Source organism: Polyodon spathula, chromosome 42 (assembly GCF_017654505.1).
Source record: "Polyodon spathula isolate WHYD16114869_AA chromosome 42, ASM1765450v1, whole genome shotgun sequence".
NCBI lineage: Eukaryota > Metazoa > Chordata > Actinopteri > Acipenseriformes > Polyodontidae > Polyodon > Polyodon spathula.
The window spans coordinates 3275759-3293574 of NC_054575.1; the positions used below are offsets into that span (position 1 = coordinate 3275759).

At 43.0% G+C, this 17816-nt stretch overlaps 2 protein-coding genes across 2 annotated transcripts; one reads left to right on the forward strand and one right to left on the reverse strand.

The window, feature by feature from the left end:
• LOC121305138 (serine protease 33-like) lies at positions 1-6099 on the reverse strand. The gene is made up of 6 exons (XM_041236674.1): positions 5827-6099; positions 5023-5058; positions 2334-2499; positions 1611-1876; positions 724-893; positions 1-486 (listed from the first exon to the last, which is right to left on the reverse strand). The coding sequence occupies exons 1-6, from the start codon at positions 5861-5863 to the stop codon at positions 139-141; spliced, it is 1023 nt and encodes a 340-aa protein (XP_041092608.1). The 5' UTR covers positions 5864-6099; the 3' UTR covers positions 1-138.
• A 7543-nt stretch (positions 6100-13642) lies between these two features.
• LOC121305140 (vitamin K epoxide reductase complex subunit 1-like) lies at positions 13643-16660 on the forward strand. The gene is made up of 3 exons (XM_041236675.1): positions 13643-14039; positions 15106-15215; positions 16137-16660. The coding sequence occupies exons 1-3, from the start codon at positions 13855-13857 to the stop codon at positions 16352-16354; spliced, it is 513 nt and encodes a 170-aa protein (XP_041092609.1). The 5' UTR covers positions 13643-13854; the 3' UTR covers positions 16355-16660.
• Positions 16661-17816: the final 1156 nt, after the last annotated feature.

Below are 17816 nucleotides of genomic sequence, written 5' to 3' on the forward strand. Positions count from 1 at the left end.
ACAAGGAGGTGAAGTGACTTGCTCAGGGTCACACACACACACACACACACGCACACAGCGAGTCAGTGGCTGAGTCTGGATTTGAAACCTCCTGGTATTAAGACCCCCTTTTCTTTAACCACTGGATCGGCAAGCCTTTTACCAAGCCATTAGCACAGTCAATACAGCCAATACCAGCAGGCTAATGGAGTTGGATTTGAAGGAGAAACCTCTGTTGGAGTTTGACTTGACAGTGGGTGGGTACATTTGGGGCAAGGCGCCGTTCCCGGAGGTCAGGTTGGACTGGGAGTTCTGACTCATGCTCAGCCCGGCCATGGTTTGGTTGGTCAGCATCAGGGTCTGTTGGATCCACGGCAGGAAGGAGGTGACACGCGAGTACACCCCAGGGTAGTTGGGCTGGGCGCAGCCGTCTCCCCAGCTGACAATCCCAGCCAGGATCCAGGAACCGTTCGGGCTGGGGCACACCAAGGGACCCCCAGAGTCTCCCTGAGAGAGAGAGAGAGAGAGAGAGAGAGAGGGGGTTAGAGGAGGAGCCTGAGAGAGTTAGAGGTTAGGAGAGAGAGGAGAGGGTCCCGAGGAGGAGATAGGAGGGAGAGTGAAGGAGAGTAGTTTCATACAGTTTGTCAATAAATAGACAGACAGACAGACAGACAGATATAGATAAATAGATAGATAGATAGACAGAACAATGGATCACTGGGGGAAGCAGGAAGGGTTCCTCACCTGGCAAGAGTCCTTGCCCCCTGCTAGAACCCCTGCACAGATCATGTCTGGTAGAATGAGGGGCTGGGCCAGGCTGATGCCGGTGTTCGTGTGGTACAGAGTGTCACACATCACATTGTCCACTAGGGGGACCATAACCTGCTGCAGAATGTTAGGGCTGGGCAGAGACACTACAGAGACACAGAGAGACAGATTTATACATACTGAGCATCAAAAGAAACTTACCACTTATATCTGAGCATCAAAAGAAACATATCACTTATATTTGGATAAAATTCACTAGATGTGATTGAAAAATGACAAACTGTTTCAGGGCAGGCGCAGTGACTTTTTATTGTGCTGATTGACAACTGACATCACGGAGATGCTGCAGAATGATCTGTCCGTCTCGGGCGGGTGTTGTGACTCTTGGTTTCCCGCTGGGTTTGAAATCGCTGGCTGCGAGCGCCCGAGACGGAGAGCCACAGCCCGCTGCCCCAGCCCAGCCTCCAGCACGCCGATCGCACGAAGGCGCTGCTCTCGACGGACGGGGCATATTATTCTTTATTGCTTTTATTCAAGCTTGCAATTCGACAGCTGAAATCGCTCCACAGCCAGCATCCAATCAACTGTCTCACTAATTAGGTGATTAAGAGCTTCAGTCACAGTCACGCCAGCTTGTCATGGGCAAGGATGAGTGATCGAGCAATTAAAAAGAAACCAAAAACATTTTATCAATGACAATCGCATTCATCATAAATAAATGTGTTATAATAGTAATAAGTTTATTTTGATGCTTGGTATATATATACACACCCAGATAGACAGATAGACTTACTGTAATACACACACACACACAGATTTAGATCATTCCACACAGGTTCATAGAGCCAGGTGTTCAGTCTCACCTCCCTCCTGAATATTTCCCCAGCCAGTGACCCAGCACTGCTGTCCCGCTGTAAAGAGGGTGGATGGGGAGGGCAGGCAAACTGGTAGGACGATTTCGCTGAAGGTGACTGGCTGATCCAGCTGTAATAGGGCGGCATCGTTTCCCTGCTCGGGTGCCGTGAACCCGGGTTTCAACAGGAAACGCAGCAGATTTCTGTCCACACCCTGCTGCTGGCTTAGAGACAGGATGCCCAGACGCACCGTGTAGAGCTTCACATTGCTGGAACTGGAGAGGGGAGAGGAGGGAGGGAGAGAAAGAGGAAGAGATAGAGGAAGAGTTGGGAGAGAGGGAGGGAGAGGGAGAGGAGAGAGCAAGGAAGGGAGAGAGGGGTAGAGGGAGGGAGGGAGAGAAAGAGGAAGAGATAGAGAGTGAGGGAGCGAGAGATGGAGGAGAGAGGGAGGTAGGGAGTTATATTACAGATAAATAATGTTGTGCAGACATTGATAGACATTCACACACACACACAGACAGATACACACTCACAAATGCACACACACACAGACTGACAGACAGATACACACACAAATGCACACACACACACTGACAGACAGACACTCTCACACACACACTGACACAAACACACACACAGACAGACAGATACACACACTCACAAGTGCACACATACACACACTGACAGACAGACACTCATAAACACACAGAGTGACAGACACACTCGGCTCACCCCTGGAAGCAGTGCGCTGCGCTCAGGACCCAGTTCTGGTCGATCAGGGATCCCCCGCAGATGTGAAAACCATTCAGCCGAAGGCTGACCTGCCAGGGCCAAGCCCCTTCCTGCGCATCACTTCCCCCGACAATACGACCCGTTCCTGCCTTGCCCTGTCCACAAGCTGAGAGGAGAGACAGATACACACACAGTGCCATCACAATCTGACAAATTCTAAACACACAGACAGACAGACACAAAGACAGAAACACACACAAACACAACCTCAAACTCTGACACTATCAACAGTTTGTGCTAAGGAAGGTACTAAGAAAGTTTTGACGTGTTTTTCTAGCCATATGCTCTGTGTGTGTGTGTGTGTGTTTGTGTGTGTGTGTGTTGGTCTGTGTCTCTGTTTCAGCGTGTGTGTGTATCTGTCGGTCTGTGTGTTTCAACGTGTGTGTGTGTGTGTATCTGTCGGTCTGTGTGTTTCAACGTGTGTGTGTGTATGTGTCAGTCTGTGTGTTTCAATGTGTGTGTGTCTGTTTCAGTGTGTGTCTGAGTCAGTCTGTGTGTTTCAGTGTGTGCGTGTGTGTGTGTGTGTGTTTCAGTGTGTCAGTGTGTTTCAGTGTGTGTTGATCTGTGTGTTTCAGTGTGTGTGTATGTGTGTTGGTCTGCGTGTTTCAGTGTGTGTGTGTGTTTCAGTGCACAAAGAATTTAAAAAAAAACAAAAAAAAAAACAATTCCTTTGCGAAGAGGTGGGAGAGGAAGGGCATTCTGGGAAACCCACTGCTAACACGCGACACTGGAATCCTGTTTTGAGTGACTCATCAAAGTTCCAGCTGGCAGGTCAGACCGCATTGTCTACCTTGTAACTGGATCCTAAATCTACAACCCACGGGCTCACTTGTTCGCATTCCCACTGCTATGCAGAGACTCGAAGCCCATGCTTCTGTCTAACTAGCGTGCCGAAGGAATTCTGCGACCAAAGGCTCTCGTTCATCTACTGCCTGGCCCTACTTGGAAATAGTGTAACTTTATAGTCTCTCAGTGTCTTCTAGTGGAAATGTTTGCCGTTGAGAGTTTACCGTTTGCCGTTTACATTGAAGACACTGTGAAAGACTTCTAATAGTTTAAGAGGGCTGGATCTCATCAATATCAGGGTCTAGTGCTGTATATTATAAATACATTTCAGAGGGCTGGATCTCATCAATATCAGGGTCTAGTGCTGTATATTATAAAGACATTTCAGAGGGCTGGATCTCATCAATATCAGGGTCTAGTGCTGTATATTATAAAGACATTTCAGAGGGCTGGATCTCATCAATATCAGGGTCTAGTGCTGTATATTATAAAGACATTTCAGAGGGCTGGATCTCATCAATATCAGGGTCTAATGCTGTATATTATAAAGACATTTCAGAGGGCTGGATCTCATCAATATCAGGGTCTAGTGCTGTATATTATAAAGACATTTCAGAGGGCTGGATCTCATCAATATCAGGGTCTAGTGCTGTATATTATAAAGACATTTCAGAGGGCTGGATCTCATCAATATCAGGGTCTAGTGCTGTATATTATAAAGACATTTCAGAGGGCTGGATCTCATCAATATCAGGGTCTAGCGCTGTATATTATAAAGACATTTCAGAGGGCTGGATCTCATCAATATCAGGGTCTAGCGCTGTATATTATAAAGACATTTCAGAGGGCTGGATCTCATCAATATCAGGGTCTAGTGCTGTATATTATAAAGACATTTCAGAGGGCTGGATCTCATCAATATCAGGGTCTAGGGCTGTTTATTAAGAAGATAATTGATGCCGAAATTACGTTATATTCTAAAAATGCCATAGAAAGAGGTCTGTGTTGAATGGCTATAGCATATTTGGAAATATCTCAAAAGAAGCCAATCTCTTTGTTAGCTGTTCCTTACAGAAGGCTGAAGGAATTTCTGTGGCTTTGTAAAAGGATCACCAGCCCCGCCCTTAAAAGGAACGCTAACCATCTTTAAAATCCATTCTCTCACCTCTTATTAGCTTTATTAACAGGATCACCGGCCCCTCCCTTTACAGGAGCGCTGACCATCTTTAAAATCCATTCTCTCACCTCTTATTAGCTTTATTAACATGATTACCAGCCCCTCCCTTTAAAGGAGCGCTGACCATCTTTAAAATCCATTCTCTCACCTCTTATTAGCTTTATTAATAGGATCACTGATCCCTCCCTTTAAAGGAGCGCTGCCCATCTTTAAAATCCATTCTCTCACCTCTTATTAGCTTTATTAACAGGATCACTGACCCCTCCCTTTAAAGGAGCGCTGACCATCTTTAAAATCCATTCTCTCACCTCTTATTAGCTTTATTAACAGGATCACCGGCCCCTCCCTTTACAGGAGCGCTGACCATCTTTAAAATCCATTCTCTCACCTCTTATTAGCTTTATTAACAGGATCACTGGCCCCTCCCTTTAAAGGAGCGCTGACCATCTTTAAAATCCATTCTCTCACCTCTTATTAGCTTTATTAACAGGATCACTGACCCCTCCCTTTACAGGAGCGCTGACCATCTTTAAAATCCATTCTCTCACCTCTTATTAGCTTTATTAACAGGATCACTGACCCCTCCCTTTACAGGAGCGCTGCCCATCTTTAAAATCCATTCTCTCACCTCTTATTAGCTTTATTTACAGGATCAGGTTCTCTTACCAGATACTCCTGTTCCCCCCAAACATTTCAAGAGACCTAAAAATAACAAAAAAAAAACAAACAAAAGTTATATAAGACCACTCTTACCAAACTAACAGAAGTGTCCACAAAACTTTTCAATACATATATATGCGTGTGAATTCTCTCCATCTCTTCTATCTATATATATATATATATATATATATATATATATATATATATATATATATATATATATATATATATATATATATAATATTACCTCCTGCGCCTTGACATGCCAATGGGATCGCGGAACTGTACGGTTACCCTAGTTGCTGTAAACAAACAACTGTTTTCAAGGTTGTGATTCGATCAAACGCGTCTTTGAATGCGCATGCGCTTACACCTTATCCGTTTAAATTTGAATAGCGCGACATTAATAGCATCCAGGTTGGTGGGGTGAGGGGTTTTTGTTTTTTTGTATTAACTCACTACAAACATGCATTACAACAGCATTTAAAAACAAGAAAACAAACAAACACATATATATATAAATATATATATATATATAAAACACACACAAACTAAGCCAAGGAAAATTGCAATTTGATTTAAGTTCATAACACGGCAGAACCAGATCTCGCTTTCCATTTTTTTGTTCTGCCTGTCAGTACCCCCCACAGCAAGGTACTGGGTTAACTGGTGCACCAGTTTAGAAAACAAGCCGCCTCACAGCGCGCTGCAACAAACCTGTTCGACATGTTGAAAGAAAATCGCGGTGAGAACAGATTTCTGCAACGTTACACTAAATACCTGTCGACCTGTTCTATAATTTAGACTTACCTATGGCAAAACACGCTATCCCGACCAACGCTCCCATGTCGCTGCTTTACGCTGACCCTGGAGACGGAGAATTTATATATCTCTCCAGACCATGCCCTCCCACTCTGCAGTGACAAGCACGGCAAAAGTTCACTAAAACAAAACGTTTTTTGAAGCGACAAGTCTGTAATGAAATCTCTTGGCTATAGGACAGGGAAATAAAACAAACACAGAGAGGCAGACAATGAAATGCAATCACACGCCATTCATACTTAATTCTGTGATAAGGAGGATACAGGTTCTGCAACTCTTTTGCTGTGTGTGTTTGTGTGTGTGTCACCCTATGACGTTCTTCAATACACTTTACCAGACCTCTCTGTGCTTTACAATGCTTCCCTGTGCTTTACCAGACCCCTCTGTGCTTTACAATGCTTCCCTGTGCTTTACCAGACCTCTCTGTGCTTTACAATGCTTCCCTATGCTTTACCAGACCTCTCTGTGCTTTACAATGCTTCCCTATGCTTTACCAGACCTCTCTGTGCTTTACAATGCTTCCCTGTGCTTTACCAGACCTCTCTCTGCTTTACAATGCATCCCTGTGCTTTACCAGACCTCTCTGTGCTTTACAATGCTTCCCTATGCTTTACCAGACCTCTCTGTGCTTTACAATGCTTCCCTGTGCTTTACCAGACCTCTCTGTGCTTTACAATGCTTCCCTGTGCTTTACCAGACCTCTCTGTGCTTTACAATGCTTCCCTGTGCTTTACCAGACCTCTCTGTGCTTTACAACGCTTACCTATGCTTTACCAGACCTCTCTGTGCTTTACAATGCTTCCCTACGCTTTCCCAGACTTCTCTGTGCTTTACAATGTTTGCCTCTTAATATTAAGATAAGTGACCTTATTATTATTATTATTATTATTATTAATGTTATTATTATTATTATCCATAGAAGCCGTTGCAATGTGCTTACGGCGGGTTGCTACTTTACACACCCCAGTCCTCCCCCGCAATGTTAAAACTGGTTCTCGTTAAAACTGGTTCTTGTTTACACAACAACGAAACCCCGAGCCCGTGAAATGCGGAAACATTGTGAATTATGACATCTCCGCTTTCCCGGCTGCGGTCAGTGCTGGGTTTGGTCTTTCATTTTGCCGGTAGGCGAAGTTAAAACAAACTATTTCCTTCTCACACTTTGTAACTCCGTAAGATGTAGAATATATATATGGGGGGGGGTCGGGGGGGGGGGGGGGGGGTTAACGGTCTTTGTCGGGGTCCCCCCCCCCCCCCCCCCCCCCCCCCAAAGGGAAGTTTAATGAACTCAGGGGGATTCCCCCTACCGCACAGATAAACTAACAAACTAATGATTGCCTCATAGGCAGACCTGCGGCAGTTTAATTACTGCCAGGACTGTATTTTTATAGCATATGTTATACCCCCCCATATACTTTTCATTCAGTCCATCGGTCCTTTTTCATGGGGTCCTCCGTAATCCCCCCCCCTCTGGACCCGCCCCGCACAATTAACAGATAGATGAAATAGATTCCAAGTTGGCAACAACAGCTTTTGTTTTGCTTCATATACTCAGTATCTTGTGGCGTGTTATATGTATATGCGTGGATATGTAATATATAATTTTTATAAGGTATATATAGGCCGCATTTCCTTTTAAATATGATATATTAATATTAAAAAATTTACACTGATAGATCTAGATTCTAAGGTTGGCAACCGTTGCTGTCGACAAGTCGAAAGGAGTTATAACCCAAGAATATATAGGAACAGCATGTATATCCAATTTGATATATGTTAAAAATATTCATATATATCCGGCGTAAAGAAAATTTTTAAACATTTTACTAAAATTTTGATATATTGATGAATTTACACTGAAGACACTGAGAAAGACTTCTAGTGGAAACGTTTGCTAGTGAAGAATAAATAGGAACAGCATGTAGATTCACTTTGAAATTGTGAAAAATGAATTCATAATTCAAAATGCGTTTTACAAAAAATAATCTTTTAGTATAATATATATATATAAATCTATTATATATAGATATATATTATATAATATATAGATAGATATTTTTAAGCGTAAACACGATGTGTTTGTGCTAAAGACACGGTGGTCGGCCAAAGTGGGATATTTCACCCGATATATTATAATGTGTGTGTGTGTGTGTCAGTGTGTGTGTGTGTGTGTGTGTGTGTGTGTGTGTGTGTGTGTGTGTGTGTGTGTGTGTATATATATCTATAGCGTGTTAGGTTGTCTGTCTGTCAGTCATTTAAGGTGATAAAGATAGTTAATAAAGCTAATAAGAGGTGAGAGAATGGATTTTAAAGATGGTCAGCGCTCCTTTAAAGGGAGGGGCCAGTGATCCTGTTAATAAAGCTAATAAGAGGTGAGAGAATGGATTTTAAAGATGGTCAGCTCCTTTAAAGGGAGGGGCCAGTGATCATGTTAATAAAGCTAATAAGAGGTGAGAGAATGGATTTTAAAGATGGTCAGCGCTCCTTTAAAGGGAGGGGTCAGTGATCCTGTTAATAAAGCTAATAAGAGGTGAGAGAATGGATTTTAAAGATGGTCAGCGCTCCTTTAAAGGGAGGGGCCAGTGATCCTGTTAATAAAGCTAATAAGAGGTGAGAGAATGGATTTTAAAGATGGTCAGCGCTCCTGTAAAGGGAGGGGCCAGTGATCCTGTTAATAAAGCTAATAAGAGGTGAGAGAATGGATTTTAAAGATGGGCAGCGCTCCTTTAAAGGGAGGGGCCGGTGATCCTGTTAATAAAGCTAATAAGAGGTGAGAGAATGGATTTTAAAGATCCCTTTCTTAACACAAACACACTGTGTTAATAGTTGACTTGTATGTTGTCTCAGACTTGTGTTTATTGATTTCCAGGTCTTCGGCAATGTGACGGACAGACGTTGAAATACAATGGCCTCTGTTAGTGGTTCTTTAATAATTTGTCACCTATCTCTTTGTGATGTTTGCAATTGCCAAATGGTTTTTCTCTCTGTGCAAACACCACGCACTTGAAATGCTTGTCATTGAATTATGTTATGGTCTTTTAGAAGAAAACTGGACCTCAGGGGAACGGCTATCGCTCCACACTGGGCAACACTGTTTCAGATCACAGGAGTAAATACAGCAACCCAAGTCTGACCATCGGTGCTTCAGGGGGATTTCAAACTGGCTGTATACCATAAAGACTCGATTTGGCAAAACCAAAATGAAAAGTTAGCTCATATTTTCGTCATACAACTGGTCCAAACCCTAAGTACAAAAACTGGGTCAAAAGCCCAACAGAAAATATCCTGCAGGGTCACAGAAGAGAGCAGCAGAGTTCTGGTTCTGCTTCCAAAGTCCTATAAATACAAGGCCCTACTGAGCAGCCAGCTCTCCACAGCCTGGTTCTGTGGCTTACCGAACCGAGCCACACTCAAACCAGTGAGCCTCAAGATACTGACCTCAAATTGAAAACCCAAATACACTGAAAACTGAAACCGAATTGACAAATAAACTGGAATGTTATCAGGGGCCCTAAACAGAAACATTCGATCACTGCTGGGTGACAGGCTGGAGTAACGTGGGCATGTCCGGTGAGTGGAACAGCTGCCTGATTCCCCCCCCCCCCCCCCCCCCCATTACTTTGTTTCCATGCACTCCCACTGTACAGCGGTTTTACTCCTTTCCAGGTTTTGCTACCACAAGTTTTGCATCATCAGCTTATAAGAATGAACTGATTTTGCTTCACCGAGTCCAGTGAAAGCTGCTGAATAATGTTCCCTTGTTAACATATTGAATTGCACCCCCTCTATATAGAATGAACTCCCTCAGCTTCATAGAGTCCAGTGAAAGCTGCTGAATAATGTTCCCTTGTTAACATATTGAATTGCACCCCCTCTATATAGAATGAACTCCCTCAGCTTCATAGAGTCCAGTGAAAGCTGCTGAATAATGTTCCCTTGTTAACATATTGAATTGCACCCCCTCTATATAGAATGAACTCCCTCAGCTTCATAGAGTCCAGTGAAAGCTGCTGAATAATGTTCCCTTGTTAACATATTGAATTGCACCCCCTCTATATAGAATGAACTCCCTCAGCTTCATAGAGTCCAGTGAAAGCTGCTGAATAATGTTCCCTCATATTGAATTGCACCCCCTCTATATAGAATGAACTCCCTCAGCTTCATAGAGTCCAGTGAAAGCTGCTGAATAATGCTTGCATATTGAATTGCACCCCCTCTATATAGAATGAACTCCCTCAGCTTCATAGAGTCCAGTGAAAGCTGCTGAATAATGTTCCCTTGTTAACATATTGAATTGCACCCCCTCTATATAGAATGAACTCCCTCAGCTTCATAGAGTCCAGTGAAAGCTGCTGAATAATGTTCCCTTGTTAACATATTGAATTGCACCCCCTCTATATAGAATGAACTCCCTCAGCTTCATAGAGTCCAGTGAAAGCTGCTGAATAATGTTCCCTTGTTAACATATTGAATTGCACCCCCTCTATATAGAATGAACTCCCTCAGCTTCATAGAGTCCAGTGAAAGCTGCTGAATAATGTTCCCTTGTTAACATATTGAATTGCACCCCCTCTATATAGAATGAACTGTTAACATATTGAATTGCACCCCCTGAATAGAATGAACTCAATCAGCTTCATAGAGTCCAGTGAAAGCTGCTGAATAAGCTTGTTTCATATTGAGCACCCCCTCTATATAGAAGAACTCCCTCAGATAGAGTCCAGCTGCTGAATAATGTTCCCTTGTTAACATATTGAATTGCACCCCCTCTATATAGAATGAACTCCCTCAGCTTCATAGAGTCCAGTGAAAGCTGCTGAATAATGTTCCCTTGTTAACATATTGAATTGCACCCCCTCTATATAGAATGAACTCCCTCAGCTTCATAGAGTCCAGTGAAAGCTGCTGAATAATGTTCCCTTGTTAACATATTGAATTGCACCCCCTCTATATAGAATGAACTCCCTCAGCTTCATAGAGTCCAGTGAAAGCTGCTGAATAATGTTCCCTTGTTAACATATTGAATTGCATCCCCTCTATATAGAATGAACTCCCTCAGCTTCATAGAGTCCAGTGAAAGCTGCTGAATAATGTTCCCTTGTTAACATATTGAATTACACACCAGCGCTTTGTAGGTTTTCCCAGATACTTAACACTGAAAAAAACTGTGTCTCGTGATGGAAATGCTTTTCTCTGTTTGATTTGACTGCTGTTTATTCCTCAAGAGTCGCTGCCCTCTGCTGGCACACTCCAGGAACTGCAGGTGCCTTTGATCGGCCAGGCCCACAGACCTGCACCCTGGGACTAGCGACGCCCCGAGTGACATGATCTACGCCGGGTTTGAGTCCGGAGGCAAGGACTCCTGCCAGGTGAGGAGCTGCTGGCTGGCTGTTTGTGCCCCCTGCCCCCTGCCACTCTCAATCCACCCTGTCTATCTCGCCTAACTTCACTAATATATAAACTGTGATAGAAATATATAGTTAGTTTAACGCATACCTCAACGCTGTACAGGTTACTGAAAATCTCCCCCCCCTTCTTGTTTCAGGGTGACTCTGGGGGTCCCCTGGTGTGCTCCATGAAGAACAACTCTTGGGTTAAGGCCGGGATCGTGTCCTGGGTGGGGGGTCCCAACCGCCCGGGGGTGTATGCCTACCTGCCAGCCTACAGCGACTGGATCAGTGGGACTGTACCATCCCTGCAGCTGTACAGGGAAGCAGACACGGCACCGGACTGCTTCCTGCCTGCAGCTCTAGTTTGGGGCTCTAGTGCCTTCATCAGCGTTACTGAAACTAAACTGAGTCCAGCAGAGCAGCTCTAGTTCGGGGCTCTAGTGCCTTCATCAGCGTTACTGAAACTAAACTGAGTCCAGCAGAGCAGCTCTAGTTTGGGGCTCTAGTGCCTTCATCAGCGTTATTGAAACTAAACTGAGTCCAGCAGAGCAGCTCTAGTTCGGGGCTCTAGTGCCTTCAACAGCGTTACTGAAACTAAACTGAGTCCAGCAGACTGTTTAAATGGATGAATTTCCTAAAATATCACAAGATCCTCTCAACAAAATACAACCAGCAGTCTGGAGAGAAGCATGAATCTTGAATCGGTGTTTAGTACATGAAGGTTTTAATTCTCGTTTTGGATTTTTTTTTTTATGTTGTGTGTTTGTTTGAGGCCGGATTCTTATTTTTATTGTTGTCGTTGTTGTTATAATTTTTTTTTTTTTTTTAAATATGGTTCTAATGAAGATTTCATATGAAGATCCAGTTAAAAATAAATAAATAAATAAAGGTTTTCTGATTTTTAATTTTACAAACGAGCGAAAAGAGAAAGGGAATATTCTTGTGGCTGTACTGGGAAATACACATTACTGGAACTACAGTTAAATAAATAAATATATAATCTCAATTTTAACGGTTCAAGTCCCTTTTTAAAATCAAGGAGAAGACAGCTTTGAAGCGCTTTTAAAATTTGTTTTAAATCAAACCTTGTCTTTTGAGCCAATCAGAAATTGCACAGCAGTGTGATCCAGTCCAGGTTTCACTAGCAGCTTGATCAGCCCCCAGTGTGTCTAGCTAACAAGCTATGATGGGTCTTATTATTAAACACCTAGTGAAAGCAGGACTGGATCACACTGCTGTGCAGCGGGAGTCTGATTGTGAAACTCCTAGTGAAAGCAGGACTGGATCACACCGCTGTGCAGCGGGAGTCTGATTATTAAACTCCTAGTGAAAGCAGGACTGGATCACACCGCTGTGCAGCGGGAGTCTGATTATTAAACTCCTAGTGAAAGCAGGACTGGATCACACTGCTGTGCAGCGGGAGTCTGATTATTAAACTCCTAGTGAAAGCAGGACTGGATCTAGTGAAAGCAGGACTGGATCCCACTGCTGTGCAGCGGGAGTCTGATTATTAAACTCCTAGTGAAAGCAGGACTGGATCACACTGCTGTGCAGCGGGAGTCTGATTATTAAACTCCTAGTGAAAGCAGGACTGGATCACACTGCTGTGCAGCGGGAGTCTGATTATTAAACTCCTAGTGAAAGCAGGACTGGATCACACTGCAGTGCAGCGGGAGTCTGATTATTAAACTCCTAGTGAAACCTGGACTGGATCACACTGCAGTGCAGTGGGAGTTTGATTCCCATCCCTGTTATGATAACTAGCATTATTATTTGCAGGGATGGGAACCAGACTCCTATTGCACAGCAGTGTGATCCAGTCCAGGTTTCACTACCAGCTTGATCAGCCCAGTTCAATCTGAACTTTCTTACAAATTGGTACGAGGTTTTATTTATTTATTTATTTTGAAACGTTTTGATTCTGTTTTTTTTTTTTTTTTTTTTGCTTTTTTTACTTTTCAAACAGAACACACAAAATCTCGCCATTCGCTCATTTGCATTCAGCGAGTTTTTTAAAAATATATTTTTTTTTTTTCCGAAGTTCTCAAAAACAAAAAAACAAATCCCGCCCCTCTTTCCTTCCCGCGGGCCAATCAGAAGTCTTGGAGAGCCTGTAGAACGCATTCTGTGCCTTTCCAGCCAATCGGCAAGCAGGGGAGGTGGAAAAAGAGGCGGAGTCAGAATGCCTGGAGAGAGACAGACAGACAGACAGACAGACAGACAGACAGACAGACAATACCGTTACAAAGTTCATGGCCGGAAAAGAACAAACAAAAAAAAAAAAAAAAAAAAAAAAACTACAAGACTACAACTCCCGTTATCCCTTGCGCGCCAGCCTTCCACTACCACCCAATGAGCAGGCGGCTTGCGCTTAACAGACAGAGAGGCGCGGCCAATCGGAGGAGGGAGAAGGAAGAGGAGGCGGGGCCGTGGTGAGAGGATAGGGAGTTTTTAACACGTCAACAGAGTTGCAGAAGAAAGGTCCTTTAAAAAAAACAAAAACAAAAGGCAAAGCGAAGCGAGTGGCTGCTCCAGAAAAAAAAACAAAAAAAAAAACACCGGTGCATTTCGAAGCTCTACAATCAATCAATCAATCAATCAATCAATCAATATATGTATATCAAGCATGACTCAGGATGCAAACAGTGTACCGACTTGGGAGAAGTGCAGCCGGGCGCTGCTGTGCATTAGCGGGCTTGCGCTGTCTGTTTACGCGTATCATGTGGAAACGACCAAAGAGCACGACTCGTCTTACAAAGCCATGTGCGACTTCAGCGCGTCTGTGAGCTGCTCCAAAGTGTTCACTTCGAGGTAGGAGGAGGCTCTTGAGACCTGTCTAGCTACTATATACATTAGATATACATATATATATATATATATATATATAGATATACATATATATATATGCATGCACCTCGGGCTGTGCTTCTCGTCTTGAAACTACAGAAAATGTGTGTGTGTGTATATTCTACTAAGAATATCTATCTTTCTGTCTCTATCTGTCTATAAATGCCACAGTATCTATCTATCTGTCTCTATATAATATCTACAGTGTCTGTTTGTCTGTCTCTATATCTATCTATCTATCTCTATATATCTATCTGTCTCTATATAATATCTACAGTGTCTGTTTGTCTGTCTCTATCTATCTATCTATCTGTCTCTATATAATATCTACAGTGTCTGTTTGTCTGTCTCTATCTATCTGTCTATATATAATATCTACAGTGTCTGGCTATCTCTATCTATCTATATTATATACAATATATATCTATCTATGATATCTGCAGTATCTATCTGTCTATAATATCTACAGTGTATGTTCAGATTTCCTTCAGCTTGACTCGGTGTATTTATATAAATTAATTTAACGTTGCTAATGCAATAGTTTTCTTTGCTTTATTCTTGTTTAATCTATGAATGAAAACTTTAACCCTTAACCCCCCCCCCCATTCCCCGTCCTGATTGGACCGCTGTGTGTTCTGTCGTCACCGCCCGCTGTAATCTGATTGGAGGTTGAAAGCACTGAAGGGACAGGGCCGTTTTGTGCCACGTTTGACAAAAAAAAAAAAAGTCTTAATTTTGAAACTCAGTCGTGTATAAATTACTGTTTTTTACATATTACAGCAGTAAACTAACACAGACCCCAAGAAGAAGGGATTATATTGTAGCGTCAAACTGAACAGGATTGTGAGGCTCTGTGTGTCTGCCTGTCTGTCTCAATGCCTGTCTGTCTCACTGCCTGTCTGTCTCTGTCTCGGTGCCTGTCTGTGTGTCTGTCTGCAGCTTTAATGAAACTCAACTATTTTCAGGGTGTAGTAAACTAACACAGACCCCAAGAATAAGGGATTATACTGTAGTTGCCTCTCCTGTCCAGGTGGGGGCGTGGTTTCGGGCTGGTGGAGCCTCTGTTTGGGAAGGAGAGCATCGCTAACCAACCCAACAGTGTTTTCGGCGTGATCTTCTACCTGCTGCAGCTGGGACTGGGTAAGAGGGAGGGGGTGAGAGAGGGGTACTGCATATTAAAAAACAAAACATGATATATTAACCCCTACACAAGCAGTGTAAAGTACAGAGAGGTCTGGTAAAGCATATGACATGCTTACAACTTGTGACGACGAAATGGTGCCACGCACACTGTCGCTGTCAGTGTGCTTTACAATGCTTCCCTATGCTTTACCACGCTGTCAGTGTGCTTTACAATGCTTCCCTATGCTTTACCAGACCTCTCTGTGCTTTACAATGCTTCCCTGTGCTTTACCAGACCTCTCTGTGCTTTACAATGCTTCCCTGTGCTTTACCAGACCTCTCTGTGCTTTACAATGCTTCCCTATGCTTTACCAGACCTCTCTGTGCTTTACAATGCTTCCCTATGCTTTACCAGACCTCTCTGTGCTTTACAATGCTTCCCTGTGCTTTACCAGACCTCTCTGTGCTTTACAATGCTTCCCTATGCTTTACCATACCTCTCTGTGCTTTACAATGCTTCCCTACCTCTCTGTGCTTTACAATGCTTCCCTATGCTTTACCAGACCTCTCTGTGCTTTACAATGCTTCCCTATGCTTTACCAGACCTCTCTGTGCTTTACAATGCTTCCCTGTGCTTTACCAGACCTCTCTGTGCTTTACAATGCTTCCCTATGCTTTACCAGACCTCTCTGTGCTTTACAATGCTTCCCTGTGCTTTACCAGACCTCTCTGTGCTTTACAATGCTTCCCTATGCTTTACCAGACCTCTCTGTGCTTTACAATGCTTCCCTATGCTTTACCAGACCTCTCTGTGCTTTGCAATGCTTCCCTGTGCTTTACCAGACCTCTCTGTGCTTTACAATGCTTCCCTGTGCTTTACCACGCTGTCAGTGCGCTTTACAATGCTTGCGTGTGTTTTACGGTGCTGTCCTGTTTCAGGGATGCTGGTGAGTGGCTGGTCGGTCCGGTTCCTCATTGCCTCCTCTCTGGTGTCTCTGGCTGGCTCGCTGTTCCTGGCCTGTATCCTGGTGTTTGTTCTCAGGGATTTCTGCGTGGTTTGTGTCTCCACCTACCTGATCAACGTGGGACTCATGATCATCAACGTGAAGAAACGGCGCGCCCTGGCCATGGAACCGGTCAAGCAGAAGAGAAGCTGAAATCACTGTACCCTACACCCTACCACCCTACTACCCTACTCCGTATCCCCTACTACCAAACCCCCCTACTCCCTATCCCCTACCCCTTCTCCTTATCACTACACCCTACTCTCAAACCACCTTCTCCCTATCCTAAGCCCTACACCCCTAATCTCTCCCTCCCCTCTTCCTTACTCGACACCCCGCCCCAGTCTGGCCACCCCTGTCATCAAAACGACCTCTGTTACATTGAATTATCTGAATCCGTTTTTATATCTTTTGACATAACCAAAATAAAATGTTACTTTTTAGCTTTTAAAAAAAAAATGCTGACTGAATTTTTTATTTTTTTTGTAATCATTTCAGTCAATTGCAGGTCCTGATGGAGCCACAGACACGCAGGCACCCACAGACACGCACAGACAGACAGACAGACAGACAGAGAGATATGTTTTACTTAACATCGTATAATCAAAGATAAACTACAATTGTGTCTCAAACCAAATCTAATATTTCCTGTCAGATTTCGAAATGTCAATGTTTTTTGTCAGTTTTTCTTGCAGCACAGCCTATGTGGAAAACTATATTTAAAAAAAAAAATAATAATAAAATTCTATTCAGTATGTTAACGTAACATTATTAAGAGGGTTTCACTGGACTTTGCAAAGTAAAAATGTATATGTTTGTATGTTTATTGCATATAAGAGGGGGTTGATGCAAAACTTTCTCCCGAAGCTGCGGGTGTATCGGTCTGTCTGTCGCCAGGACAAAGACACCGTCCCTCGGATAAGCATCTTGATAATGTTTGCAGATCGACCAAGGCGGGTGTTGTATTGATGTGAATACTATGCTAATTCCCTGAAATGCACGTTTGTGTGTATTTAAATCGGCCAAGCCTTAATTAAAAAAAAAAAAAAAAAAAAGGTATTTCTATACCGGACCCTCTCTTGTGCGTGACTGTATTTTACATTGATATAAAAGACGAGCAAAAAAAAACATGAAAAATAATTTATTGAGTTGCTTCACGCACACAAACACAAGAGAAAGGGAAAAAAAACTGGCTATATATTAAAATAAATGTTACTAACACGTTTCTCACTTAACTCGGAGTTTAGCATAATAATAATAATAATAATAATAATAATAATACAAAGTTTCATTGGAGAGTGTGAAGATATGCCACACACACGACGGGTGTCTGACTCGATTATTAACCCTATAAATGTAAATATGAAGTAATCAAATCATTGATCAATTATCGATATTTTGAACTTCGTTTCTGTAGCTTAGCAGTTGGAACCATTCCACACCTCGAAAGGGGGTATACGATATCTAAAATGTTTTGAAACACGTTGCCTTTGCGATTCAGCTGCTTGTGGACTATTTTCACTACCCTATCCCCTCATTACTGACCAGGAGAACTTTACATATCTAAAATAATCCAGACAGCTAATAAAAGAACATGATTCTTCACCCCGCCGTC